General features: G+C 36.6%; 1 protein-coding gene across 2 annotated transcripts in view; it reads right to left on the reverse strand.

Annotated features, from left to right (window-relative positions):
- The window catches only part of LOC121405586 (ras-GEF domain-containing family member 1B-like), a 46,601-nt gene extending 20,947 nt beyond the window's left edge, over nt 1-25,654 (reverse strand). Inside the window, exon 1 of one of the 2 annotated variants that reach the window (XM_041596514.1) lies at nt 22,227-25,654. In XM_041596514.1, coding sequence (XP_041452448.1) covers nt 22,227-22,364 — 138 coding nt within the window. In that variant the 5' untranslated portion in view covers nt 22,365-25,654. Of the gene's footprint in view, nt 1-4,308; nt 4,485-22,226 lie in introns of those variants that run through there. The other variant, XM_041596517.1, reaches the window with a different exon arrangement.
- Between the last annotated feature and the right edge of the window lie 878 nt (nt 25,655-26,532).

Consider the following 26,532-nt stretch of genomic DNA (forward strand, 5'->3'; position numbering starts at 1 on the left):
TCACATTCACAATGTGAAAATAAAACTACATCAAGATTCTAATTTAGGCTGGGTTTGGGTAATTTCAGATGTACAGTGAAAGTAAAAAGTGAAAGTTTATGCAATCAAAAGAAACATTTACTTATGATCATTTCTAAATCGCCCACTCATGCAGCGAAAACGTCCGCTTACATGGCATTGATACTGTGGACCTCGGCAGCTGGAAATAAAAGCAATAATTTGGTAAACAACATGACATTGAACTGAAGGGGATATTATGGAATAGACGGTCCCTTTTTATGAAAAAAATATGGAAAGTTGTGTAGGGTTTGGAACGGTATTCCCCAGACTGCAGTAAACCAGTGATGTGAATAACAGAGAGACCGAACTTGATAAATATGCTGTATCTCAGAAGTTGGCGTTGTTTTTCGATTAATTGCTTAAGTAATTAAAATAATTCTAATAAATTGTAGAATTAAGCTTGTATTTCATGGACCTATCTATCAGTTATCAAAATCAAATAGGCCTACATCTTGACTGCATTTGGCCAGTTCCTAAAATTTCTTTATCAAAACTCTGATCGCCCCTTTCATGACATACAATATACCCAGGGTGAACCACCTTCACCAAGGTACGTAATGGAATACGGGTGTGGCTCCCTGATGCCCCTACCTATGACAAGTTGAGGATCAAAGCCCCTGGTTTTCTGCTTTACCACCATAACCATGGCAATTACGATTGATTGATCATCTTCTGCCAGAGCTTTCACACCTTCTGATCAGGAAAAATATCTATACAATAATAAAACAATACAAGAACTTGCTTGGTTTTATTTTTCATGGGTTTTCACACATTCACATCAGGAAAAAATATATGTAAATTACAATAATTTTTCAAAGTCTCTTGATATCCGATACCCATTTTCATACTAAACCGGCCAAACCAGATGAAGTTATTGCTATCATGAGCCTACAAACAAGTCTGGAATTACTGTGGCAAACATACTTTTCTTCCAGGTTGCTTTCAAACTACACACATCCCTGAAAAAAAATCACAATTTTTAAACAGAGACCTTACCTACAACTTCCAGGTATTTTTTTTTTCTTCATATAAATTACAAGTAGGCCTACTTATTTTACACTTGCAAAATACCGGGGGTTTTATTGTGTGGATGGTGTGAAAGCACCCCATGGTGATTTCTAGCTCACATTCGGTGGCTAGAACATGGAATCCCCAACTGGGTTCATGACAGCTATTGTCTCACCCAATCATGAATCATCAGAGATTCCCATGATAAACTAATTCAAGACACCAGCGAATGTTTCATGATGCAGTCATAATCACTGATAGCTGTTACAAGCTACTGAAATCCCGGTATCCAATTGGCTCAGAGCAAACAGGGCATGGAAAACTACTGAAAAGACGCTCCATGGAAAACTCCCCTGGTTCATCTTCTTGGGGATGACTATGCAGATAAGTGTCTTGGTTGACAAACATAGTTGATCTGATCGGTATCAACCAAAAAACCTCAAGTTCATGACCGTGCATCTCCCAGTTCAAAATCCAAACCAATCCATCCAGATACCTGAAATGGATAACCGTGGATTCTGAATGTGGTATTTTCCATTAACCATAGCCAAATAAGGCATCTATGAAGTTTATTCTATAAAGAAAATCAATTAGGCCTACTTTTATTAAATACTGGAAGTCAGAACTGATACAGTGCAAATGGAGAGCATTTCCATTTAATCTTAAAAAAATAATAAAAATAGCGTACATATTAATAACATTTTTTCAACAGATGAGATCATATATTGTATAATGAAGTCGAAGCCCAAATGAAAGGTTTGGTATATTAAGACAATCATCAAACTCATATCAATGGGTTATTCCTTGCAGTTTCAAAATCAATTTATTGTACAAAAAAAAATCACCCCATTGGGGAAAAAACCAGGTACAATAGAATAACCACAAAACCATATATTGGAAGCCATGGTTTACATAAGTCTCCACAATGTCCTTGTTTCACATTTACATACAGAGATAATGATCAAAAAGCAAAGTTAAAACCGAATATATCTGTCATTTACAACTTGTCCAAAATGTAGTTTGGTTTTCCCAATGAAATCTTTAATTTTTTTTATAGGCATATGTGTGGGGTGGTTTAGAGGGAGAAGAAACCAGAAAAGGTGACAAGATCAAAACATTTCTTCATTGATGGAGTACATAAACTATCCAGAAGTACATCATGTTTTGTACAGAGTAGTTTGAGCCATGATGCTAGAGAAAAGGGGAATCTGTTGACTTCCAAATATGAAAACAAGCAAAATCATTGTGAAAGAATGTAATACATCATAAACTATCAAATGTTACCTGGGTGGCAACCTGCAACTTAACCAAACCTTACATGTCTTGGGGATTTTTATTTTAAAGAATGAAAGTGAAAGTTTGATAAAAACTTGATTTCTAACCGAATAATTTCCATCATTTCTCAAAGAATTTCCTTTAACAGAAGAGGGCACATATGTGATATCAATCAGAAACTGGAAGCACCGAAATAAGATGTAGAAAATTAAAAGATGGAATGCAGGTTTTGCAGGAAAACATTAAAATTATCTGATCGATGGACAAAATCAAGGCTTAGAAATAAAACCTGGTCTGTCCGGACACCAGCAATCGATTGGAGTGACAGAAGCCGAGACAAGAGACTTCAAAAGAATGCTGTCTGCCTATAGAACGTGCCAAATTTCTTCACCTGTTCATGTTTGGGTTTTCTTCTTTCCTCCTTCCTTTTCAAAACATATTCAGGAAACATTCCCAAAGAAGGTAGGATGTTTGACTTTGATTCTTTGGCAGCCCTTACAATACTTCTGCACACCGAAGTGCCAGTGTCTTCATAATCTATACAGGATGCCTGGTTGCTGTATTGGACTGATAGCATCTTTAATATCTTTTATGAAAGTAATTTTTTATGAAGAGAAACCTATTATATCCCCCCGCCCCTCCAACTTTCAATACCAACTGAAAGTGAAAAGAAAGAATCTTATGACTAGGGGTCAATGACCAGGTAGTGAGACTGAAAGAGCAATGCAATATGGTTGCAAACCATGAACCTTTGGAAACAGAACTGCTGCCCAGCCGTTACCACTACAGCCTTTTTTTAAAGAAAACTTCCATAGATTGGTTTTGAAAAAAAATTATCAAATTGGTTTTGAAACTTCTAAATCAGAATCCCTGGGTAACCGGATCAAGCTTCTTTACACTAAGCCTTTGTCCCTATATGTTTTGAGAAATACTATGTTAATAACACCAATTCATGTTTCAATTGTAACTTTTATCAAACTGGTTTATATCTGGAACAATCGATAACAGGGTCACTGCACTACACCACAAAGCCAATGCACATTTTGTTTGGTAAAGGTTTAAAAAAAATTTTGATTTGTCATAATAACCATTCATGTTTCAATTAAAAACATTTTCACATATTCCTACTACCTTGGAATATCAAGAATATTGAAAGTAAAGCAATATGCTCTTCCTGCCTCAAATACAAGATAGACGTGACTATGACATTGCTGAAAGTGAACTTGTAGAGACAGGCATGGTCGTTACCACAATTTAACAATACCTAGTTATAAAGGCTTATTCATCAAATAACAACTGTGAACTAGGTTGCATGATCTGCAAAACAAGAAAATGTAATGCTAATCCTCTATAACCTTGGACTTGTGGTATTACTGGCAGAGAAAACTCAAACTTGCCACTTACGACTGTTTAGAGAATGGACCACACCCATCTTTCTTGGTGCAAAAAGGACATATATTGAGATATTATATTATATATATGCATGCCATTTTACACAGAACCCAAGTCTTATTTGCACTAAAGCAGATGAGTTAAACTTGATTTGAACCTAGCTCTGTAGTGAAAAAAGGCTGTGAAAATATTCCAAACTCTTCAGAAAACCCCCGTAGTACCAGTGAACGAGTGTTGACAATAGGCTACGCTACACAGATATGGTAATATAGGCCTTTATAAATTTCATAACAGCATGTCCTCGATAGTAAGGATAACATTGACTTGACCGACACATAAAATTCAGATCAAACAAGAACTAAGAAATAAAAAATCAAGAGAATGTATCTATGTCTACATTTCTAATTTCAGTGATATCAACAATGGACGAATTTGGGGCCTATTTCACAATTCACTGAAAAATGCAGCGGTTATATGTCCAGACACTTTCGGTTTTGTATATTTTTCAGTCCATTCCAGTATGTAAATAAAGGATTCATTTACAATTTAAGGTGAAAAACCACAATCACTTGCCATTGTCACCATTTGAAGAAATCACTGGGAGTGGCATGTTATTCCCTCTCAAAGAACACCTTTATTCCTTGTAAGATCCTTGAAGAACTTGGTTGACCATCTCCACATGGGTACAAACAAACAAATTATCCAATACTACCATAACACTCATGATACATGCACCCACCCACCTACCAAGCCCCCATACCCACAGATCTTAACATACTTATCAACCACACTGAAGTCCCCAGCTTGGATCCAAATTGGGTCCAGATAATGTTCAGTGGAGTGCTCTCAAAACCCAGACAGTGATGACCGACCACACCAGAAAAAGAAAATAGTGGGAGTATTGTGTGATTTTTTTCAAGTGTTTTTGAGGGTTTTAGGGGGCAATTCATGCCTGAAAATGGTAGCAAGCATCTCTACCAGTATACAAAGGGGTACGTACTGATGTCACTATAATATGACCACAGATATTGGGGGTGGGGATTTTCTATGAAGGGGGAGGGATTGAATAGGATTATTGGGAATTCAATGAAGAATCTCATCAAGCAGCTATTTAGGGGATTAAAAGCGTTGTCCAGTGGTTTTCAATGGTTTTTCCTTTGAAGTAGTTAATTAATCACACCAATGACAATAAAGTGTGAACAAGCTTCTTGGACTAAGATATTGGATAAAGGATTCAGTAATGATAATACCATGAAGACTCATAAAGACGTGGCAATATGATAATTGTACCAATGCCATTGACATTAGTATTTTCCTTTTGGTGGGGGGGGTGTGGTAAAAGAAGATCTTAAGTCACTTCTGTATCGCACTCTCGATTTCAGGTGGTTTTGAAATTATGAAAATATAACAAATTTGTTGGTCTGTTTCCCTTGCACTTTTAAAAGAAAATTCTTAGAAAAGACCCATCAGGAGAAAAATGCTCTGAGAGAAAATATGCCTCAGACGAAACACTGAAAAATAATTTTCTAAGTCACAGGGAAAAAAATTCAATGATTGATGGGGAAAATATCAAATATCCACACCAAAGTTGCTTATAAAATGCCAAGACAGAATTAATTACATTCTCTCTATGCTTTAATACAATGGATATATACTGGTACATTACAGTGAAGTCTTGCCAAATCCATTATCAAAGACTCAAACGAAGCCTGTACCTCTATTTGCTGAACAAGTCTCTGAAATATTTCTATTCTATGGATTTCTGAGACTAACAATACCCCAAGCAAACACTCCGTCTTTGAGCCCACATTCCCGCCCGCAAAAACCTCAGAATAATGAATTCTGGTTCGGTTCACTGCCGTTCTTCAATAGACGATTACATGCCGTGATTTGTGCTCCTGAACTTCATTTCTCTCTTTCATTTCCCCTCTCTGGCATAAAATTCCCTCATATTTTCCCCCAATATTTCATTTAATATGAAGTTGATTTTATATAGGGACTTTGGTCTGCATTGAAAACTCAATTACACTTCAGTACACATGTAATGCATATGCATGGGAAATTAACTTTTTTTGTAGCTACAACACTTAATATGGTATATCTTGAATGTTGATAATTTGATACAAACTTTGCAATTTCCAGTATGTCTGTATGATGTTGATAATGTTGCGTATGCGCACGTTGTAATCTATCCACATTCATTTTTTCTTCATCAGTACAAGTTGCAACTTATGCAAGTTCATTTATGATTTCTATGGTTAAACAATTTTTATAGTTCAACATTTTCTTTCTTCTCCTTCTGAATCAAACTCTAAGAATGCTCATTCCCTTGGCTTATCTCAATGAAGTAGACAACTATATAAAGAACCGGAACTGGTATCAAGTTTCATATTTCTCAAGAGGTAAAGGTGCAATGAAATATGATCGCTTTATGACCAAAAAATAAACACCTGACAAGATTAACCTAACCCTTGAATAAAATTTGATCAGCTGCCACACCAGACCATTATAAATCCATAAACCAACCCATAATATTTATCTTCATCCTTTACAAAATTCATGTAAGCCATAAAAAGTAATATTGTAGGAAGCTGGTGTTGTCTGACTAATCGACACCCCCACAAATGTTAGGACAAAAATTGACAAGAGATGGTTGTTAAAACTTCCACACCAAGTTGGGAAGTAGCCAAGTAAGTCATATACATCTTGTGTTTTAGTTTCTATCTTAGAAGAGTGAAATATTAGGTTTCTTTTTTATCTATTTAAAAAAAAAAAATTAACTCTTGAGGATAGGAAAAAGAAATCACACAAAGAAAAAAGTATAATGCAGACAGAAGGGAGCAGGGGCCTGATTCACGGAGTAATTTCTGTTACTTCCATAGAATCCTTGGCTGTGATTGGCTGATGTACAGGGTTTATCAGCCTGATGTGCCGTTTTCATGGTAACAACTCTTTATAAAATGGGCCGAAGAAGATAAATTGATAGGCCTAACCATTTAAATTTGACTTTAAATAATATTTATTAAAATATAACACAATACCAAAAAAATGTCTAATTCCTTTATCATTGGTAATGTCATACTCTACAGGCACGCATAGATTCTCCCTTAATAATAAAATAGAAGCAATCGAGCACCAGAGGTCGATCTATCAGAGGAGCAATTTTCAAAAGAAAATGGGGTCTTTATATCATTGATTCATTTGAATATCTGACCTCCTCCTAATTTTCCCATGTGAAAATATCAAAAATATAACAACCCACAACTATTAGGGTAATAAAACAAGACTGATGAGATCTCCGCAGTCCCAAACAATTTTTTTTTTAGGCAATCAATGACTTGAAGCCCGATGCCCCTAAACGAACAAGGCACAAGTCATTTCAACATATTAGGCCCCCTATATACTTTTAATTATGCCTTGTGGCAAGGAGAAAGATGAAATCAACTTGGAGCCAAATTCATCTAATTATAAACTACAATAATTATGGGCGATCAAGGCCTGCCCCCTTGCAGACTACAGGTCAATGACAAATTGCTCTAATTCTTTGATTTTCTTTCACTGTTTGCAAACTTAAAATCCCGGGCCTTCCCAATAATAACTGCTTATCTATCATGGCTGATTTTGAACTGAAATTAGTGAGATCCAGGTGCACTTATTTCTGTTATTCCCCATTTCTTACACACCCAGTAAATGGAGTTGACCTATGGTGTCTAGACCACAAGCAGTTCATCATCCCTACAAGAGAGGCCCCTAACCCTCCCCCATCATAAAGATGAAATGAATGAACTCTATAGATTTTTCCAATTTGTGAGGTCAACGGGGGCATGGCCATACCATTTCACCTGTCTTTCTGGTGTAGTTTAACAATTTGACTCCACCAAAATCCCATCATGTACCTTAATAACTTGAAGCTCCTTGGTCCAGTCAAGACAGAAATCCTGACCTGGGAATGGCTACCTTGAGAATCAAATAAATGTGACAAATTCCTAAAAAATTGATAAGGCATATTAATGTGTGGAGTGAAAATAAAGCCCTGCCAAAAAGTAGCCTTTAAAGGATATTACAACACAATACTCAAGGAGATATGTGATTGTGTCGTAGGGTCTGATTAATGCAACTAGTCATTTCATTTATTTTTAGTAATATTTTTACCTTAAAAAAAGATTTAGGCCTAAATAAAACTAAGAGTAAAATTGAAGAATTTAATGTGACTCCATGCATTATAGTTCATAAGAGACACAATAGACAAATTGCAACTGAAAAATAAATGCCTTTGGGCTTTGGAGCTAGATATCATGCAAAATGTTTATGTAATTACAAGCCTATTTTATCAGTACCAGATAGCAAGTGAAAAGTACAGTAAGTACAGAAACTCTATGAAAGCCTGCAGTTCATTGTACAAAAAGATAATACCTTTACATGTATATTGCAGTGAGTTTGGTATTTAACTTTCATTTCCTTAATGGCACAGAACTCATAAAAAGCTATAAGCGTTCTAATTTCTTCCCATAAATCCGCCCCCTCCTCCTCTAACAAGTGACATAAAGTTGAATCCATATACGGGCAAAGCTTTCTTTAATGGAGAATTTCATGAATTGAGCATGTGCATATAAGTACTAATGAATACGATGGGTTTAGGTAACTTTGCATGAACAAAGTTTTTTAGGCTATGCTAGAAAATGCTTTATAATAATAATATTCTTACTACAAAATGATTAAGCCCATGCTCAAAGGAATACAGACAAGACAATTTTCACACTCTGCATTGTTGTTTACTAAACGCCCTTGTGTTGGTAGTAGCAGCTGGCATTATTTCATTATCTCTTATAACAATAAAAGCGGTATTTCTTGTTTATACTTTGCTTCATGCGATCAATTTCAGACAAGGACTCAAATTTGATATTATTTTCATACCTCCCATGATTGCACATTCCTTTAAAAAAAAAATTTTAAAGGGAATTTTTAAGAAATCTGAATTGGGCCTTTATGATTTATGATATAGTCAGATTGTTTTGTGCCTTCTGTTTTTGTACAGTACCTTATACAAACAGTTCTAAGCAAGTAATAACGAAGTTGTAATTGATTCATCAGAATATAATTCAATATCATTGGCCTATGCGTACTTGTTGATCAAATTAAGATTTATCAAACCAAAAATTTGTTTGCATCACTTGATAGAATCACTTCATACTGTGTATGTATCAACTAATACCCTTTTCATAAACCTATCCTCCAATTAGCCGCCTAAGAGTAATGCGGATAATTCAATAAAAATTGCGTTCACAAACTCCGAAAAATAAGCCACATTATTTTTACGAGCGCTTGTCCTGAAAAAGGCGGATAATCGTCATGACAACTGGACACGCCCCCTCCGATGTGGTTGTGTTGGAAAAGGGTGACCTTGTGACTGCACCATGGCAATTATCCGCATTATTTGGAAATGCGTTCATAAACTCAAAATCTTGCCCCGATTACCGTATGCGGATAATAGCAGCATCAAAATAATGCGGATTACTCTTGCCCTCCTCCAATTTTACGACCATATTATGCTGCTATTAGCCGCATTATTGGGTTTATGAAAGGGGTTTAAGGAGTTGGTTTAATTTTATTGTTTTTTTTTACAGATTATTCTTACAAAATACAAGGAAAAAAAGTAATTTGATAAAAGTAGTTTAAAAAATGCACGAGTAGATGACTATGGGCCGTACACATTTGAAAGAGATCATAATAAAATGCGGCACCTTGTGATCAACTTGCATTAAAGATGAAGGCCTACATGAAATATATATTCTGTCAGCAGTACAATGCAAAAAGGCCTACACACATGTAGATTACATACAACATGCTACTCTTCTGGTCCTTAAATCAAAGTTAGAATTTGATCAAGATAAGCCATGTATATATTTGTAGGTGATAACATTAAATATATTCAGGCCTCCAGCTGTTTTTATATCAACAAACTGATTGGAGAGTGAGACTTTACCAGTTTACTGTCTAAACATCCACGTACCCAATTCTGATACTTTGAAAATCAATTTTACTTTTCTGTTTAGTTGAGACTTGTTGTTGTAAAGCTCTAAAGCATGATGCTTATCTGTATTCGAGATGATGTCTCACTCGGTAGTGCTGCACCATCCAAAGTTTGCTCAATCTCAAGATTTTAGCCCGATTGGCCCTCTTCACGATTAATCTCGAGATTCAAGAAACCCCATCTCCACCATCGCAAGAAGAGCGATTCCTGCTAGAGCGGGGCATTAATGCATTATGGTCTAACACCCTGAATAAATAATCCCAAGTGCATCTGCACCTACGAATTAGTGCGATAATTCGTAAAATTGCGTGCTATTTTGCAAATAATCCCAAGTTGACTTGGGATGGCAATCAATCCTATGAACTAGCGCGATAATTGCGTCTCCATTGCAAATAATCTCAAGATTGTTCAGATCGCGATAAATTGCCTGATCAGAAATAGCGTGCTAATTTGAAAACTCGGGATAGTGAAGACGGTCCTATTGGAGAGCTAACTGGACATGCATCTCGAGATTGAGCAAACATGGGTTAATACCTGGTGTCCACTGTCACCATTCAAACGATTTAAACGGCGTTCTTAATCGTAAAGTAATCATAGTGATCTTATTAACTCATTATAGATCGTACCAGGGCTCCTTAACACAAAGCATAACAATTGATTGTACGCTTGATTTTTCCATAAAGAGTTCACACAGATGAAAACAATGAAACTGAATTAAATTGAATGTAGGCCGTCTAAACCTGCTTGGAATCCATGAGAGAAAAAAAGTTTTTATATTTCTTTTCATTGTGGTAGCACTAAGAATAAGATAGTAGACTTATCACTATGAAGGCTTACAATGTGCTATTTAACACAACTCTAGCTTTCACAACCAATATGTACATATACCAGCTTTATCAACACTCTTGTCTTGAATACTTCCTGAGAGAGGTTCTAATGTAAACCTCAGCACTGATTAGCCAAATTATCAAGTTTGTTTTATGAGGTATTACAGGTCATGGAATAGGCAAGGGTGCCAAGTTCTACGGCCTATTCACACTACGGAAATCTACTCAAACTATAGGTATTATAGTTCACGGACTAGGTAAAAGTGCCCAATTCTTTGGACCTATTCTCACTGGAACATCAAACTTGGTACAATCAATTCAAAATAAAATAAGAATTCATGTATGAAAGCTTTTCTTTTACAAATAGATACTTCTATCCATCAAAATGTAACTGGATCACCAGACTAAAAAGAATATCAAATAAGAATTTAGGATAAAACAATATAGTCCTACACATGCAAACCGAAACGGTCACTCTCCCGATTTCCCTGTCTGAATTAATGAACATAATCAGGGTTTGCAATATTGATAGCAGTATAAAAATTCAAACAAATTCCAAATTATAGGCCTCTTATACTTTTCTGTGGCCATGTTTGTTATTGTTTTCTGTTTTAGAATGGGTTTTATTTCTGATTCTGAACTGGATTTAGGAATCTCAATCACAACCAAAGTTCCGTAACACAAAGGTTTGCAAGTAATTGTACGCTTGATTTTTACGATTGATTGTACATTGTAGCCTATGGAATCAATCATATAAAAATGTTCTACGATTCATTTCTAAGCTTTGTGTTACAGGGGAGGGGGCCCAAGGTGATATAGATCAACTAGTTAAGGACATTACCACACCTGAGAAAACACATGATTGTCACAAAACATCACAACTATCCCAACACTTTCCCTTTTCGTGATGAAATGAAATAAATGTGTTACACATCAGACCCTTTGCCAATTTTTTGCAACTGCAATATGATAATTGGGGTAGAAAAGTGGGTGGCCTAACAGAATGTATATGCACATTGTTTGTACTCCAAACAACACAGGGTCCAAAAAATTGTTCCAGATTTCCCTCCATTCTCTCCAGAATTGTTTCCTCAAAATCAAACCATTTGTTTTCATTGAATAGTACACTGACCAATTATGTTGTGTAATGGAGAGCTTATGGAATGCATAAAGATCGCAATGATAATTTCAGAGAATGAGGTGTTATGTTATTGAATCAAAATTCCTCAATGTTTCTAATTTCCTTCATTTACTTTATCAATCAATTGCATATGTTGTGTTCTTCATCTTGAAATACAAAATAATGATTTTAGAAAAGTTCTGTGCGTTGTGGGGGAGGAAGTGCGTTACATACGTCTAGAAGATTTTCATCAAATATTGCTTTCCAATGCATGCATGCCAACAAGCTCACATGTAGTCATGGATCGCTGACAATTTTGGATGCTTAAACTGATTTAAATGTATTTCTTCAATGAACCATATCTCCATCACTTAAATCGAGGTGTGCATAAGATCTGACTTTTCTACACCAATGCATTTACTGGTGAAGAAAATCCATGGAAAAAGGTGGAATTAAGTCTTCATTCCAAAATGCCACTCTAATGCAAGGACACAACTAGATCCTTGACTCCCAAAGTGCTTAATTTTCATAAGTTTTATACATGAACCATTTTATTTTGGTGACAATGGGTTAATGGATCACACAGACAAGATAATCAGCCCAGACTGGCCATGTACCAAGAACTAATACTTCCCCTTTTTTTAGAGAGAGATTTTAAATCTTCTGCACTCTTTTTTATTTGTTAAGAAGGATAAGGAATAGGCTTACTTGGACCAAGAGCTTCAAGCTTCTTCTAGCTTAAAATCCAGAAAGGAAGAGAGGATTAAACAGATTTATTATTTCACCATGAATAAAATAAATCTCAATGAAACAGTTACGTTCTAATTCTTTTGATCCCTTTACTTTCAGATGCAAAATATACTCTTGAGCAACTCTCAATAAAACAAATAACGAAACAAATATCAAAGAAAGCAACAGATAACTACCTGTATTAAAAAAAATATTTCAAGATGGATCAACAGGAGTAATATAACATACCCCCGGTAACCCCCCCCCCCCCAAAAAAAATATCCTGGTGCCATGGTGGCAAAAATTTCCATCCTTCCAATGTTGAAGACTTTAATTTGCTGAAATAAAATACCAGACAGAGGAATGGTGGACAAAACATGAAGAAAAAACTAATGAGCACCTATGGAAAAAGGGCAGTCTGGCAGATGTTTCAAAGCTGTTTGTAAGTTATGAGAGATGTTACAAATGACTGGTGATCCTTTCCTTTGGTAAATCATATATACATCGAATTCTCAATGGTGTTCATTCAGGTCCTATAAAAAAATTGTCACCAGTTGTTCGTAAAATTGCTAGTATAAAACAGCTTTATGAAACACCCACCTGATTTGAGTAAAACCCTTCATTAAAAAAAAAAAATAAGTGCACACCTAGTTACCAAGAATGCATAACATTTATTTGAATGTAGGATAAAAGAGCAATTGCTTTGCTCGCGAGTCAAGAGCATAGGTGCCTCAGCCTGGGTTGAACCTTGGATTTTCTAATGACTAGTCAGGCACTTTAGACCACTCCGCCACAGCACCACGCACGCACACACACACTCACTCACTCACCCTCACAATTCAGACCTACCAGGGAACCACTTCCAAACCATTTACCAGGAAACTCCCGATTGAATTACCACTTGCTAATTGGCTGATTCAATTTGGCTACTGTACTTGGCTTGGGAGAGACATTCCACTTGATCTTCCCTATGGCAAGGTGTTAATGGAGGGATTGACTTAATCAGGTCATTAGGTAGGAAAAGGATTAGGGAATGCCATTCTAACTGGTACTTGGTGACATTGATATATCCTGGTCTGGACCAGACTCCCTGACTCTGTCCAGTTTCCAGGTCTTATCAAAGGATTATATAATTGGTAATTCAAAATAATTAGTTTGGACATTGAAAGAACTGGCCAGATTCTCTTCAGCCTTTATAGTCTATAGTTTATTTTATACCTTTGCTTACAAGGTCAGGGAGCCGAGAATACTCTGTACAATGTATTTGGTCTTCAGGCATTCGAGAATTGAGTTGGCCTATTCTCTGGGTTAACTGAAATATATTATCTGGAAAATATGATTTAGTGTCAAATAACTAGCTAAATACATATATCAAAAAGACTGATTATAAATCATGGATATTAAAATGAAAGAATACTTGGGAAATCTACAAGCAGCTTGCATCATCATTAATATCCAAGCAAAACATTCTTTGAGTTGATATTTCACATTACTCTGGGTTGGAGCTACAACAGCCTCTCATAATGGCCAAAGAACCTCAGGAGCCAAAAGCACTGGAACTGTGCAAGTGCAAACAAGGTTCCTTTTCCCATAACACTTCACATAACTAGACCTGCACTTCAAGACAAGTGTATTGCATGTTGTCAAGAATCTGTGACACTGTTTTGTATGAAACCTGATTTGTTTTGAGATTTTTCACATCTCCAAGACGGAACAAGATTCCCACAGTTTTCAGCACTATCTACACGTATAGAGAAGCATGAGAAACAATTCTTGTTCCCTTTTTGTGCTCTAAATAGAGCAATATACATATCGGCATAACATGTTTATTCTAAAATTGCCAAATTGCATCTATCATCCAGTTATGGTTTTCCCCTTTGCATTGATTTTCTGTTCCTCATCCTTATATATTGCTTTTGGAAGCATGCACTTCATCCATTGGAGTTTGTTTAATCTTTGTGCATAGAAAATGTGGGAGTAAATAAGAAATGGTTTTACATCTTGGGAATGAATTTCAACACTTCATAGTTTATTGTACGACATAAACACTTCATAGTTTATCATATGACATTAACCTATTGTTTTTCAAAGTGATTAAGTCACTCCATTTGGGAGATCCTTGCTCAATTAATTGAGTTTAAACTAATGTTGTAAGTTAGAGCAATTACGGGATCGGAGTTCGGTTCGGAAGTTTTGCTCCTAAAATCGGAATCGGTTCGGATATCGGATCGGAAGATATTCAAAAACAAAAAAATACATTAAAATCTGTATGTGGCCGGCGCGTGGACAAATGCGGCACGCTACACTGATGGCAGAATTTGTTTTGATCTCCGACAAAAACGGAGGAAGAAGATGATGAATTGTTTTGATCTCCGACATAATCGGAGGAAGGAAAATAAGATAATGACGTTCCAGCGCGCGACACTACCGCCGATCAACGATAGGCCTCTTCTCTACAACATCGTGGTGATGTCGGAGGTAATCGTAAACTCTTAAAGGTCGCATGACCTCCCGAAAAAGACGCATTATTATCCAGAGTTGTTTACCATGATATTCACCTTCTCTACAACATCATAGTGATGGCGGAGGTAATCGTAATCTCATAAAGGTCGCAGGACCTCCCGAAAAAGACGCATTATAATCAACAGTTGTTTACCGTGATATTCACCTTCTCTACAACATCGTAGTGATGGCGGAGGTAATCGTAAACTCTTAAAGGTCGCATGACCTCCCGAAAAAGACGCATTATTATCCAGAGTTGCTTACCATGATATTCACCTTCTCTACAACATATCACTTCGATGTTTTAGAGAAGGTGAATATCATGGTAAACAACTCTTGATAATAATGCGTCTTTTTCGGGAGGTCATGCGACCTTTTTGAGATTAGCTTACCTCCGCCATCACTACGACGTTGTAGAGAAGGTGAATATCATGGTAAACAACTCTGGATAATAATGCGTCTTTTTCGGGAGTCATGCGACCTTTAAGAGATTACGATTACCTCCGCCATCACTACGATGTTGTAGAGAAGGTGAATATCATGGTAAACAACTCTGGATAATAATGCGTCTTTTTTGGGAGGTCATGCGACCTTTAAGAGTTTACGATTACCTCCGCCATCACTACGATGTTGTAGAGAAGGTGAATATCATGGTAAACAACTTTGGATAATAATGCGTCTTTTTCGGGAGGTCATGCGACCTCTAATAGTTTACGATTACCTCCGCCATCACTACGATGTTGTAGAGAAGGTGAATATCACGGTAAACAACTCTTGATAATAATGCGTCTTTTTCGGGAGGTCATGCGACCTTTATGAGATTACGATTACCTCCGCCATCACTACGATGTTGTAGAGAAGGTGAATATCATGGTAAACAACTCTAAATAATAATGCGTCTTTTTTGGGAGGTCATGCGACCTTTAAGAGTTTACGATTACCTCCGCCATCACTACGATGTTGTAGAGAAGGTGAATATCATGGTAAACAACTTTGGATAATAATGCGTCTTTTTCGGGAGGTCATGCGACCTTTAAGAGTTTACGATTACCTCCGCCATCACTACGATGTTGTAGAGAAGGTGAATATCACGGTAAACAACTCTTGATAATAATGCGTCTTTTTCGGGAGGTCATGCGACCTTTATGAGATTACGATTACCTCCGCCATCACTACGATGTTGTAGAGAAGGTGAATATCATGGTAAACAACTCTAAATAATAATGCGTCCTTTTTGGGAGGTCATGCGACCTTAAGAGTTTACGATTACCTCCGCCATCACTACGATGTTGTAGAGAAGGTGAATATCACGGTAAACGCATTATTATCAAGAGTTGTTTACCATGATATTCACCTTCTCTACAACATCGTAGTGATGGCGGAGGTAATCGTATTCTCATAAAGGTCGCATGACCTCCCAAAAAGGACGCATTATTATCCAGAGTTGTTTACCATGATATTCACCTTCTCTACAACATCGTAGTGATGGCGGAGGTAATCGTAACTCTTAAAGGTCGCATGACCTCCCAAAAAAGACGCATTATTATCAAGAGTCGTTTACCGTGATATTCACCTTCTCTACAACATCGTATTTTTGATGGCGGAGGTAATCGTAAACTCTTAAAGGTCGCATGACCTCCCGAAAAAGACGCATTATTATCCAGAGTTGTTCACCATGATATTTACCTTCTCTACAACATTGTAGTGATAGCGGAGGTAATCGTAAACTCTTAGAGGACGTATAGTCAGATAGTCGTAAATATTACCGCGCATGTCAGTGTGTTCAACTAAATCTTATTTGCCTCCGCTTAAGATCAAAACATGTCGTCTTTTCGTTGTTTTTCTTCCTCCATTTTTGTCGGAGATCAAAACAAATTATCACCAATTATCATCATTATCGTTTTGTTCTTCCCTGATTATGTCGGAGATCAAAACAAATCATAATCTTCTTCTCCACCTGCCTTTCCGCTAATATCGGAGATAAAAACAAATCATAATTTTCTTTCCCTTTATCTTCTTTTCCTTCCACCGCTTTTGTCTGAGATCTAAACAAATCACCAGCGCATTTTGACGGCAAACATGTCGCCACGTGTTTTTTTGTCTTCTTATGTTTTGGTTTTTCCGATCCGATTTTTTCCTCACTGGTCAAAAATCGGAGTTCGGAAAAATGTAGAAAAAAGGGGAAAATCGGATCGGATCGGGAATTGGAATAAAAATCGGTTACAGCATTAGTTTAAACTACCTTTGAAATGTTATGCAATGACCCCTATAATCTCACCCAAATTTGCATTTCATTGGATTACCAAGTAATTAATTAGCTTCAATAAACGATCTGCATGTAATTTAATCAATCACTTCCACAATGCATTAAAATGATTACAGTGCATTGGCTACTGTCATTGATAAAATGTAAATACACCTGAAACTAAAAAACCCCTCAATAAATAGCCTAAATCATTATATTTATGTATTTCATTGTAAATCTCAAACAAATTCAAAATGTAAACCTTGTCTGATATCATAAATAGGGCCTATCAATTCACTTACGACCATGTGTTTCATTTCTTTCAATATCAATACCTGAACCTTTCCCCTCCAATATTTTACCATCACCCATCAATGCCAGCATCCATATTTTTATCCAGTTCAACTGAAAGCAATTCTGTTATACATGAACCTATTTTCTCTTTTCCAGCTTTTATCCTCTGAAGCGAAAAGCGTCTACCAACATCCAGAAGACAACTCTTAACTTCCACCTCGATGACTTATCTTCTATCAGCGACCTTGCACCGATATAGGATTATAGACCGCCATCCCCTATAAAAGCCTATTTTCCAATTACAGGCAAATGTTGAATAAATTTCCCGTTTGTAGGGTGTACATCATGCATGCTAATCAGGAGCGATAAAATTAACCTTTACAGTAGTAAAGCTTTCCTTGATTGCCCGGGCTGAATTAATAAGCCTTGGGAAACAGCGGAGGGGCCGCGCACTTGAAGTAAAAACATTCCTTTGAATCGGTAGGGAGTCTGACGTGAGGCGTAGGGGGCCCTCGCCGCAACTTCTTCCAGGGGAATGCGGTGAGGGGGAAATTGGAAAATTTGATGCATCCAAGATTCTGAGTTCATGAGGAGAAAGAGTCTTGGACTCCTGATATTGTCTATTAATCTTAGTGAATTAATTGTTTCCTCATGAAATAGTCTGTTCTTGTTCTGAATAAACTAATTACTTGTATCAATGTGCAATATAAAACAAACTGCTAGGAGTGCTGGCAAAGCCTAGCATTTATCTTAATCATAAAAGCAACAAAGTATAATATGAATATGAATCACAAGTTATTTATATTCAAAACAAATGTGAACATATCAATGAAACCTGTGCTACAATCTCGCCCGACTTGCCTGAAGTCATAATGGCAATAGGCTTAATAATGGGCAGAAACATCTTATTTATATCAGTATGTAATTGATATTATGTACCATTTAATAATTAAACATTTGAATAAAATTGTCTTCATCTAACCCAGATCTTAAACAACTTCATGGCAACATCAGAAACTTGATACGTCATCTCCATGACATAAAACACAGCGGGCAATAAACTGCACTAATAATTTGCATCCATCTTTATTAGAAGACAAATTATCAAACGGAATGAGGCATATGGTGTCCGACTGTGTCTCTACTCAGTCTTCTAAATCTATGGCAATGGTATATTTTCCTTGGGACTAATGATCGTTTTGGCGTCGGTGAAGAACCTCATCATTGTCAATATGGAATGACTCATATTGTTTGAGTCTAGGAGGATGGAAGGAATTTCAGTCAAGCATGTAACTTAAAGTTTTTCTTCTGATTTGTTTCATGCTTGCACTTGGGCTACAGCACTGATTTGTAATGATTCTTGCATCTATCTATAGCAAACTCTGCAAATTAAATTAATCTATCAAAATGTAAAGGATGAATTGTCGATGCTTATTTCGGGGAGACCAATCCTCCCTACTATGCCTATAGGCCTACACACCAAAATTCATGGTCTTACTCTGTAAGAAAGGTATTCACTGTCTGTAAACTCTGTCTGCATTATTGCAATTGAGGCACATAGATGTGCCATTTTATTCCTTACCTCCATAGTAAATATGGGTTTTGCACAGTTTAATCTCTTCTGATTTAGAATTAAGTAGGCCTAAATGTAGCCTACATAAAATGCTCTTACATACTAATGCTGCATGTAGTTGTCAAATAAAGCAAGCCAAGGATTCAACAGGAATCAAAGAGACCAAAAATCTCTCCACACCATGAATGACAGAGAACCATTCTCTCATGTTCCACAAATCTGTTTGATAAACATTACATAACAATGGTTGCCCAAACAAATCCTACTGATTAGGGAATTACTGCATAAAAAATATGCCAGCTTATGTATTCTCTGTTATAATGAATTACAAAAAATCCACTTCACACTGCATTGGCTGTCTGAATGAAGTTTTGAAGAAACTTCTGTTATTAGTCAATCAATTGAGCATGATATTCATTCACTAAACTTTGCAGGATAGGACTAAGTCTATGTGAGTTAAAGGGGAAGTTCACCCTGACAAAAACTTTATTGCAAAAATAGCAGAACAAATAATAAAAAATGTTGCCGAAGGTTTGAGAAAAAATCATCAAATAATTAAAGTTATTAGAATTTCAATTATTTGATTTGTGACGTCATATGCGAGCAGCATTCCTACATAGCGAATGGTAAAAAATCAATGAAATGTCATTTTCTCAGAAAATTGATAATGGTTTTCACTGTACCTTTTGTATATCAATAGACAAATCATTTCACTCCTGATCATGAATAGAAAACAAAATTAAGTCATCAGGAACCATAAAAATTGAAATTCATGCATTTTATATTACATAACACATGGGGCAGCTGCTCGTTTATGACGTCACAAATGCAAAACTTTGATCTCTAATAACTTTCTTACTCTTTAACGGATTTTCCTCAAACCTTCACTAATATTTTTTACTATTTTTTCTGCTATTTTTGAAACAAAGTTTTCTTCAGGGTGAACTTCCCCTTTAAGAAATACCAAATCACAGTCTGTTGTATGTAGAGAATTGTATGGGCAATTTATATGGCCTCAGTCGTGCAAACAGTTTGTTTGACAAAACTTCAGTGAGTCATAAGCGAAGTACAGAGTTTCAAGACTTTGAACTTGATGTTGCTAATTCTTGATATTCAAATGAATTTTAAGTTGTTATTACATACCTGCACAGAATATCCTTACCTAGATAGGTATTGTCACTGCCCTTAATACGAGTGATTATCAATTGACCAGTAATACAAAAAGATGTTTCCATATTATATAGTAATTCATCATTATTCTATTATTACTTCTCTGGCCCATAATGAGAACTTTTGGAAAATGATAAATTCTGATACATAAACATTATTTCTGAAAAGGATTTCATGAACAATTGTTGACATACATTTTAGCCTACTGATGGATCATCAAGAGTTCTGCAGCTTTGCAAGTCATCACAGTAATATCATATCAGCAGTTCATCCACTTGTTTATCTAGCCCACATACAATTAGCATACAAGGATGGCCCTATTATACTGCTATTTACTCAGAAGGCAGGGAGCTAGCTATGATTCCACATCAAATTCTGATTTGATACAGCACCTAATTGGATAAAATTGACATCCCGCTGAGTCGAAAAATAGGGAAAGTTGTCAAGTGTATATTTACTCAGGGTTTGGCCTATTACTAAGTGTATATTCCTATATCTCATCTTTACTCATTGGTATACAACGTATCTCCCCCTGAGATCATTGCCAACATGCCTAATTGACTCCAGAATACTTGTCATCACTTGTAATGATAGCTAATGAACGATGATCTGATGTAAAAATCCTACGTAAAACAAGTGCCATTGGGGAAAAATCAATTAATTCCACTAATGAATTGGGTGTTTTTATTCAGCCCACGAAGCCAGATTCATCATGCTCACCTATTATCAGCTCTCATCTCGAATCTTTGGTTTTTGTTGGAATAAAATGAAATCGGTGATTGTATTTTTTCAAGCCACAATCATGCTAATAAACTTAATTATTACTTTATAGCATTGGTTTTTTTTGGTACTATAAACAAAACAAATACTAAATCAATTGTCCTTGCTATACCCAATGACCCCCCTTATTATTTGATTTTCCATTAAAATCATTTATCATCGCTTGAAAGTTGAAACTAGGTACTATTATTGTGTGCATGAACCATAACAGGAAGGAGTGTTTACAAATACAGTAACCATTACATATTTTATGAATATTCTCATTAATATTTCATTCAGTCGATTGTATTGAATCGTTAACAGTAAATGAGTCCACTTGAAGCAGACAGCCAGTGATTATTGCCCATTGTTCTACATGTAGGCCTTAGTCTTGACGGAAAATGATGTCGATACAAGCATTGCCAGATAAAAAAAAATATGGAGAGACTATGCTTGCAAATGGAGCAAGACCATATAGCAATGTGTCTGCTTGAAATGGTATGCTTGAAATCTAAAATATTAGATGCTTGAATACAAAGAATATAGAGTTAAGATATCAATAATATGATATGTAATTTTCACATTTTTAGATTTGATGATCTATGTTTTATATGTTTTCTAATATCAGAAGTTCTAATATCAGGGACAATTCTATAAAACATCTAGATATTAACATCCATTCATTGCATAGGCGGCGGAAGCGGGGGGACGTGTCCCCCCCCAATTTTTTTTTGGATAACCTTTTTTTTTCTTTCTTTTTTTTGCTTGTCAATTTTTTTTCCAGTGTCCCCCCCTAAAGTCACGTGGACCCCCCTCGGAACGTGTGCTGTCCCCCCCTAAAATTTAGGTTGATGACCTTTTTTTTTTTTTGCTTGTCAAAAAATTTTGGTTAGCCACTCCTAAAATTTAGGTTGATAACCTTTTTGGGGGGCGCTTGTCCAATTATTTACCTGTGTCCATCCCGAAATTTCAGGTGGACACCCCCTAAATTTTTTGGCTTCCGCTGCCAATGATTCATTGCCATGGTAACAAGCTCCCTTGAGAAACACACCCTATCTCTGATAAAGTGCCATACAAATTAAATTTACCCATTGACAATGATCTTGAAAATGTCTGAGGAGTGAGAGTAAGAATCAACTTGGTTTCTGTGATTCAAGTTTCTGTGATTCTGTGGTTCAACGTGGATAACAAAAGTTATCACTGAAGAAAATATATCACAAGTTTAAGCATTTTGAACTTACCTCATCATAATTCTGATTCAAATCTATGTAGAATGTTTTTCCCAGTGAACCAGTGTTCGTTATTGACATTCTTTTCTGGTGATGGATGGGTGATCCATTAATTTTCGGACTTGGAGATTTGTTCACAAATTTCAACATGATGTCCTTGCAAGGTCGCCGTCCGCTCGGCGACTCGGAAATGAATGTATTCCAAAATAATAAATATCCAATGTAGAGTCACAAATTCTCCTCTAAAATAATGTTGCTGTAAATTTTCATCAAAGAAATAAGAAGGCCTGTTTTTGAAGAAATGGATTCAAAACTTCATCCATCATGGCAGACTCTAAGATGCAACTTGAGAAGTATTCCCGCCAAAACTCAACCCGAAGCTCTGTACGGCTTTTTAACACGCTAGATGGCAAATCCCAGTGTTGTAGTGGGAGGGAAGACAAGTTGTTTAGTCTGGTAATTGAATTCCGTTTGGGTACATTTCATGTGACGACATAAGAGGGGGTGGGTTAATACCCTATGTTCTTAAATCCCCACCTTGGGTTAGGGGAGGAGGAGAAGAAATATTGTTTGGAAGACCAGCACGTAATAGCTAATCGAAGCCGAGTCTCAATTTCAAATCGCTGGGGGAAGCAGGGGGTGAAGGAGAGGAGGGGATTGTAAAGTAAATCCACTTAGCAGAGTTTCTGGGGGACAAAATCAATCTGATATCATTTCGCAATGTATCATGTTTGGTCTAGTTTGGGAGAATCCAGGATGTAATGTAAAAATATCTTTATGACTTTATTTATTGATTAACATCTTCAAAAGCAATCAGTGCACAGAATGATTCTCTCAAAACATTCATTCAAGACGTCCTTATGAAATATGGAACAGTCTCAATTGGTTCTTTCACAACTGAGCTGAAATGTGTCTGTCATTTGAAGTGCATCCGGGTCCTGGTTTCACAATGATTACCAATATTGTCTGAAGCATCTCCTTAATAGTGGTAGTACACAATAGTAGAAAAACCTCTTCCACTTTACAAAATCATATACCATTCACCAAGTATACTTCCTTTTTAAGAACAGGTGCACGTTGTAAAAATGTTACTGGTTACCGATTTGATGTGTCTATCTGGCATCTGAAGATACTTGAAATCCAACCAACCTTCACTTCGGCAATACATGGATCTACAACATGGGCTAAACAATGTCTTCAGTAAGGTCAGGAGATCAAAACTCATTCAACTTGTGTGGGATGTAGCTTGTCCCCTTCACAAATCTGAAATGGTGTGCAGGATGTCAATTCTTGGTACTGGTATGGATATTTCCCTGAAGTTTAAGTGTAACCATTTCCTCTAATCTAGGAGTAAAGTCAATTGTTTCCTGAAGGTTACCGCTTCCTTATTGGGGGTAACAGGCCAAGTAAAACGCCCCTTTTGGCTTGATGTAGAAGAATGAATTACAAATTTATAACTGATTTCATTATTTTTCGATTTATAGATAGGAGGTTGAACTTTCCAAAAACATATATTCCAGACACACAGATGTTAGAGATGTATTCCTCCAGCATCAGCCATAGAGGTATTGTGTTATGGGAGATGTTCTTTGATAACAGAAGAAGTAGTAGTGGTAGAAATTCCTAGAGTGCTTACAGAGATTAACCCACAGATGCTATTTCCTTCTTTACTCATAGAAAGCACAATAAATCTTTTCCTCCATGCATTCCACACAAGGCAGTCATCAATGAACTGAACCACCAGTAACACCAGCACACTCAACTACCAGAAATATGGATGCGGGATGGATGATGATGATACAGCTCCGATTTCACCCTCTCCGCTGGAATTACACTTGGGGGAAAAGGCAAACTCTGTAAAAACAAAGTTGTGGCCAGGATACAAATTGTCTGAACTTGAGAAGATGGGGAAAATGGAAGTTCAACAATGATTCCACTGTTTAAATACAATTGATGGTTGGAATTTTGGCTGTTGGGTTTCAAGAATTCTTGGTTCCTAGAGAAGAATTAGGCAATCTTTCTTTCAACTACGATTTGATGAATTATTTCAATTTTCACTCATTCGGCATTCTCCAAGACTTTTTCTACCATGAATCAAAATCACCATGGCAATGTGGTATTCATCAACAATTATAATGTTGTCTCATATAGAATTCTCCAACAAGATTTTTACCACGATCCAGTCTATTTCGAGTCACAAAAGGAATATTTACGAGCAGATAAACTAAAAATGAAATTGGTAATCTTCCGAATCTGCCCTTGTGGTTAGATTTGATGATGACTTTCTTTCATCTGAAATCACAGAAGCCGTGGGCAATCACCTTTCAACAGCCAAAGAAAAAAAAAGAAATCACTGGATACGTTCTTTTTACATCACAAATTTCTGAATGGGATGAATTATGACGCTCTCCAGGTCCATGTGTGTGATTCAAAATCTAGCTGGGTTTAATAGCTAGGGTATTTTTTTCTTGAATATACAATGAACTTCATAGAAGTGAAAAGTTCACAGAATGATAAATAGAAATCCCTTTTCTCTACAAAATTCATGAATTGAATTCTGAATCCTGGCAAAATGATCCCTGCTCTCTCTGTGCTATGGTAGATTCATGAAGATATTTCCCATGTGTGTAAAGTTCTGGTGTCCATGTAATGATTACAGGATTAATCAGATATTTTAATGATGATTTCCAGGATCTGAACAAATGTACTGGCAGAAAAAAATCCTCCAAATCGAGTAAACGTAACTTAGAAGAAGCCCTTGCTAATCCGTAATCCACAGCAATAAAATTAAGAAAGTAATTTGGTAGTTTGTGCATACGCTGGTAGCGTTGGATCAAACACTGCAATCCAAAAATAATAGGACCTGTTAGGAGATTCGTCCACAAGCCAAATAAATGAATGGGGGCATCAGCGATGATAAGCGCAAGATTGGAGCGAGACCACTTGGTTTTCAACAGGTTTACTTCCCCCACTACTCTAGCATGTGCGGTGGTATCCTGAAGAGAATGTTACCAGTACGGCATTAAACCAAAATGGTAGCACTAAAGAGAAGCTCCACGATGTTGTAACTGGGTGCAAAAAGCTGTTCTTTTTCAACAGGAATTACTTTAGCAAATCCATGGAGAGATATGGGTGCACTTGAGAGGTTGCCCAAAATCCCTTCTCTGTTTCCCACAGTCAACTGCAGTGACCTCCACCAATCTCCCGCGGCTAGTGTCTATACCGACTCCACTGGCGCTGATGAGGGTAGTGAGGATACAATACAGGGGTAAAGAAACCGGTGTCTTGGCCCTACCACTCCACTCACGAGACCCCCTTTCAAGTACCTATTTACTCTGGTATGCATGGAGCTTGGCGGTTTTGTTGCAAAACCACGAGTTTGTATGCACTGAACAAGTTTGTCAATCCTTCTCTATACCCCTCTCTCCATCTCTTTCTCTCTCTCCTCTCTTTCTCTTTGGTTTGGAGTGAGGGGAGAGATGTTGAATGGAATTTGTGTGTTTCCGCTGAGTGCGTGCAATTTGTATTGACAAAGTGCTGTGTGTATCTTATTTCAACACACACACAATGTGTGCAGGGTTTTAATTTCCCCCCTTTGGTAAATGTGTGTGCTCCCAAGCATTATTTCTTCTCCTCCTCCCAATTTAGTCTTGGCATGCAGACCCTAAAAGAGTTGTCTTCACAATTATTCCAGTACTTGTCAACATCCACTCCTGGAATTTGCGATGCTGCAGGGTTTTTTATCCATATATATCCGAAGCATGATGTATTAATAAAGAAATATATGATTTCCTGGGTAAAAATCTAAATCCACTCTTTCAAAGTAAATTTATAACATCTACAGTATAATAATTGTAAATTGCATGAAATAATCCCAATTCATCATTCTAAAAAGTCATAAAAAAAGTTTGAAGGGGACAAAATTGGTAAGAGAATAAAAAAGAATATCTAACATGCAAAATGATAATAGTAATAACTCCAAATTGCTGCACAAAATGGAAGAACCTGTGTTCCTCAATATTTCCTGATGAAAATGAGATCATGTGACTCCAATATTTAAACCATGAATGGTTGAATCCATTTATATTATCCACCCATATTACATCATCTCTAGCTTGCAAAGTGGCTTCACTCATTTCTTTTTCACAAGGCCTAGGCATTAGTCATCTACTCATCCTGAGTTGATGGATCGCATCACTTAAAGAGGCCACACCCTAATGTTATTGGATGCAATAAAAACATCCTGATTTCCATCCTCCTCTCCTCATGCTTGTCCCAATCATCAACATCACTTTCCATTTTTACTCATGACATAACC

This window comes from Lytechinus variegatus, chromosome 18, assembly GCF_018143015.1.
Source record: "Lytechinus variegatus isolate NC3 chromosome 18, Lvar_3.0, whole genome shotgun sequence".
NCBI classification, from domain to species: domain Eukaryota; kingdom Metazoa; phylum Echinodermata; class Echinoidea; order Temnopleuroida; family Toxopneustidae; genus Lytechinus; species Lytechinus variegatus.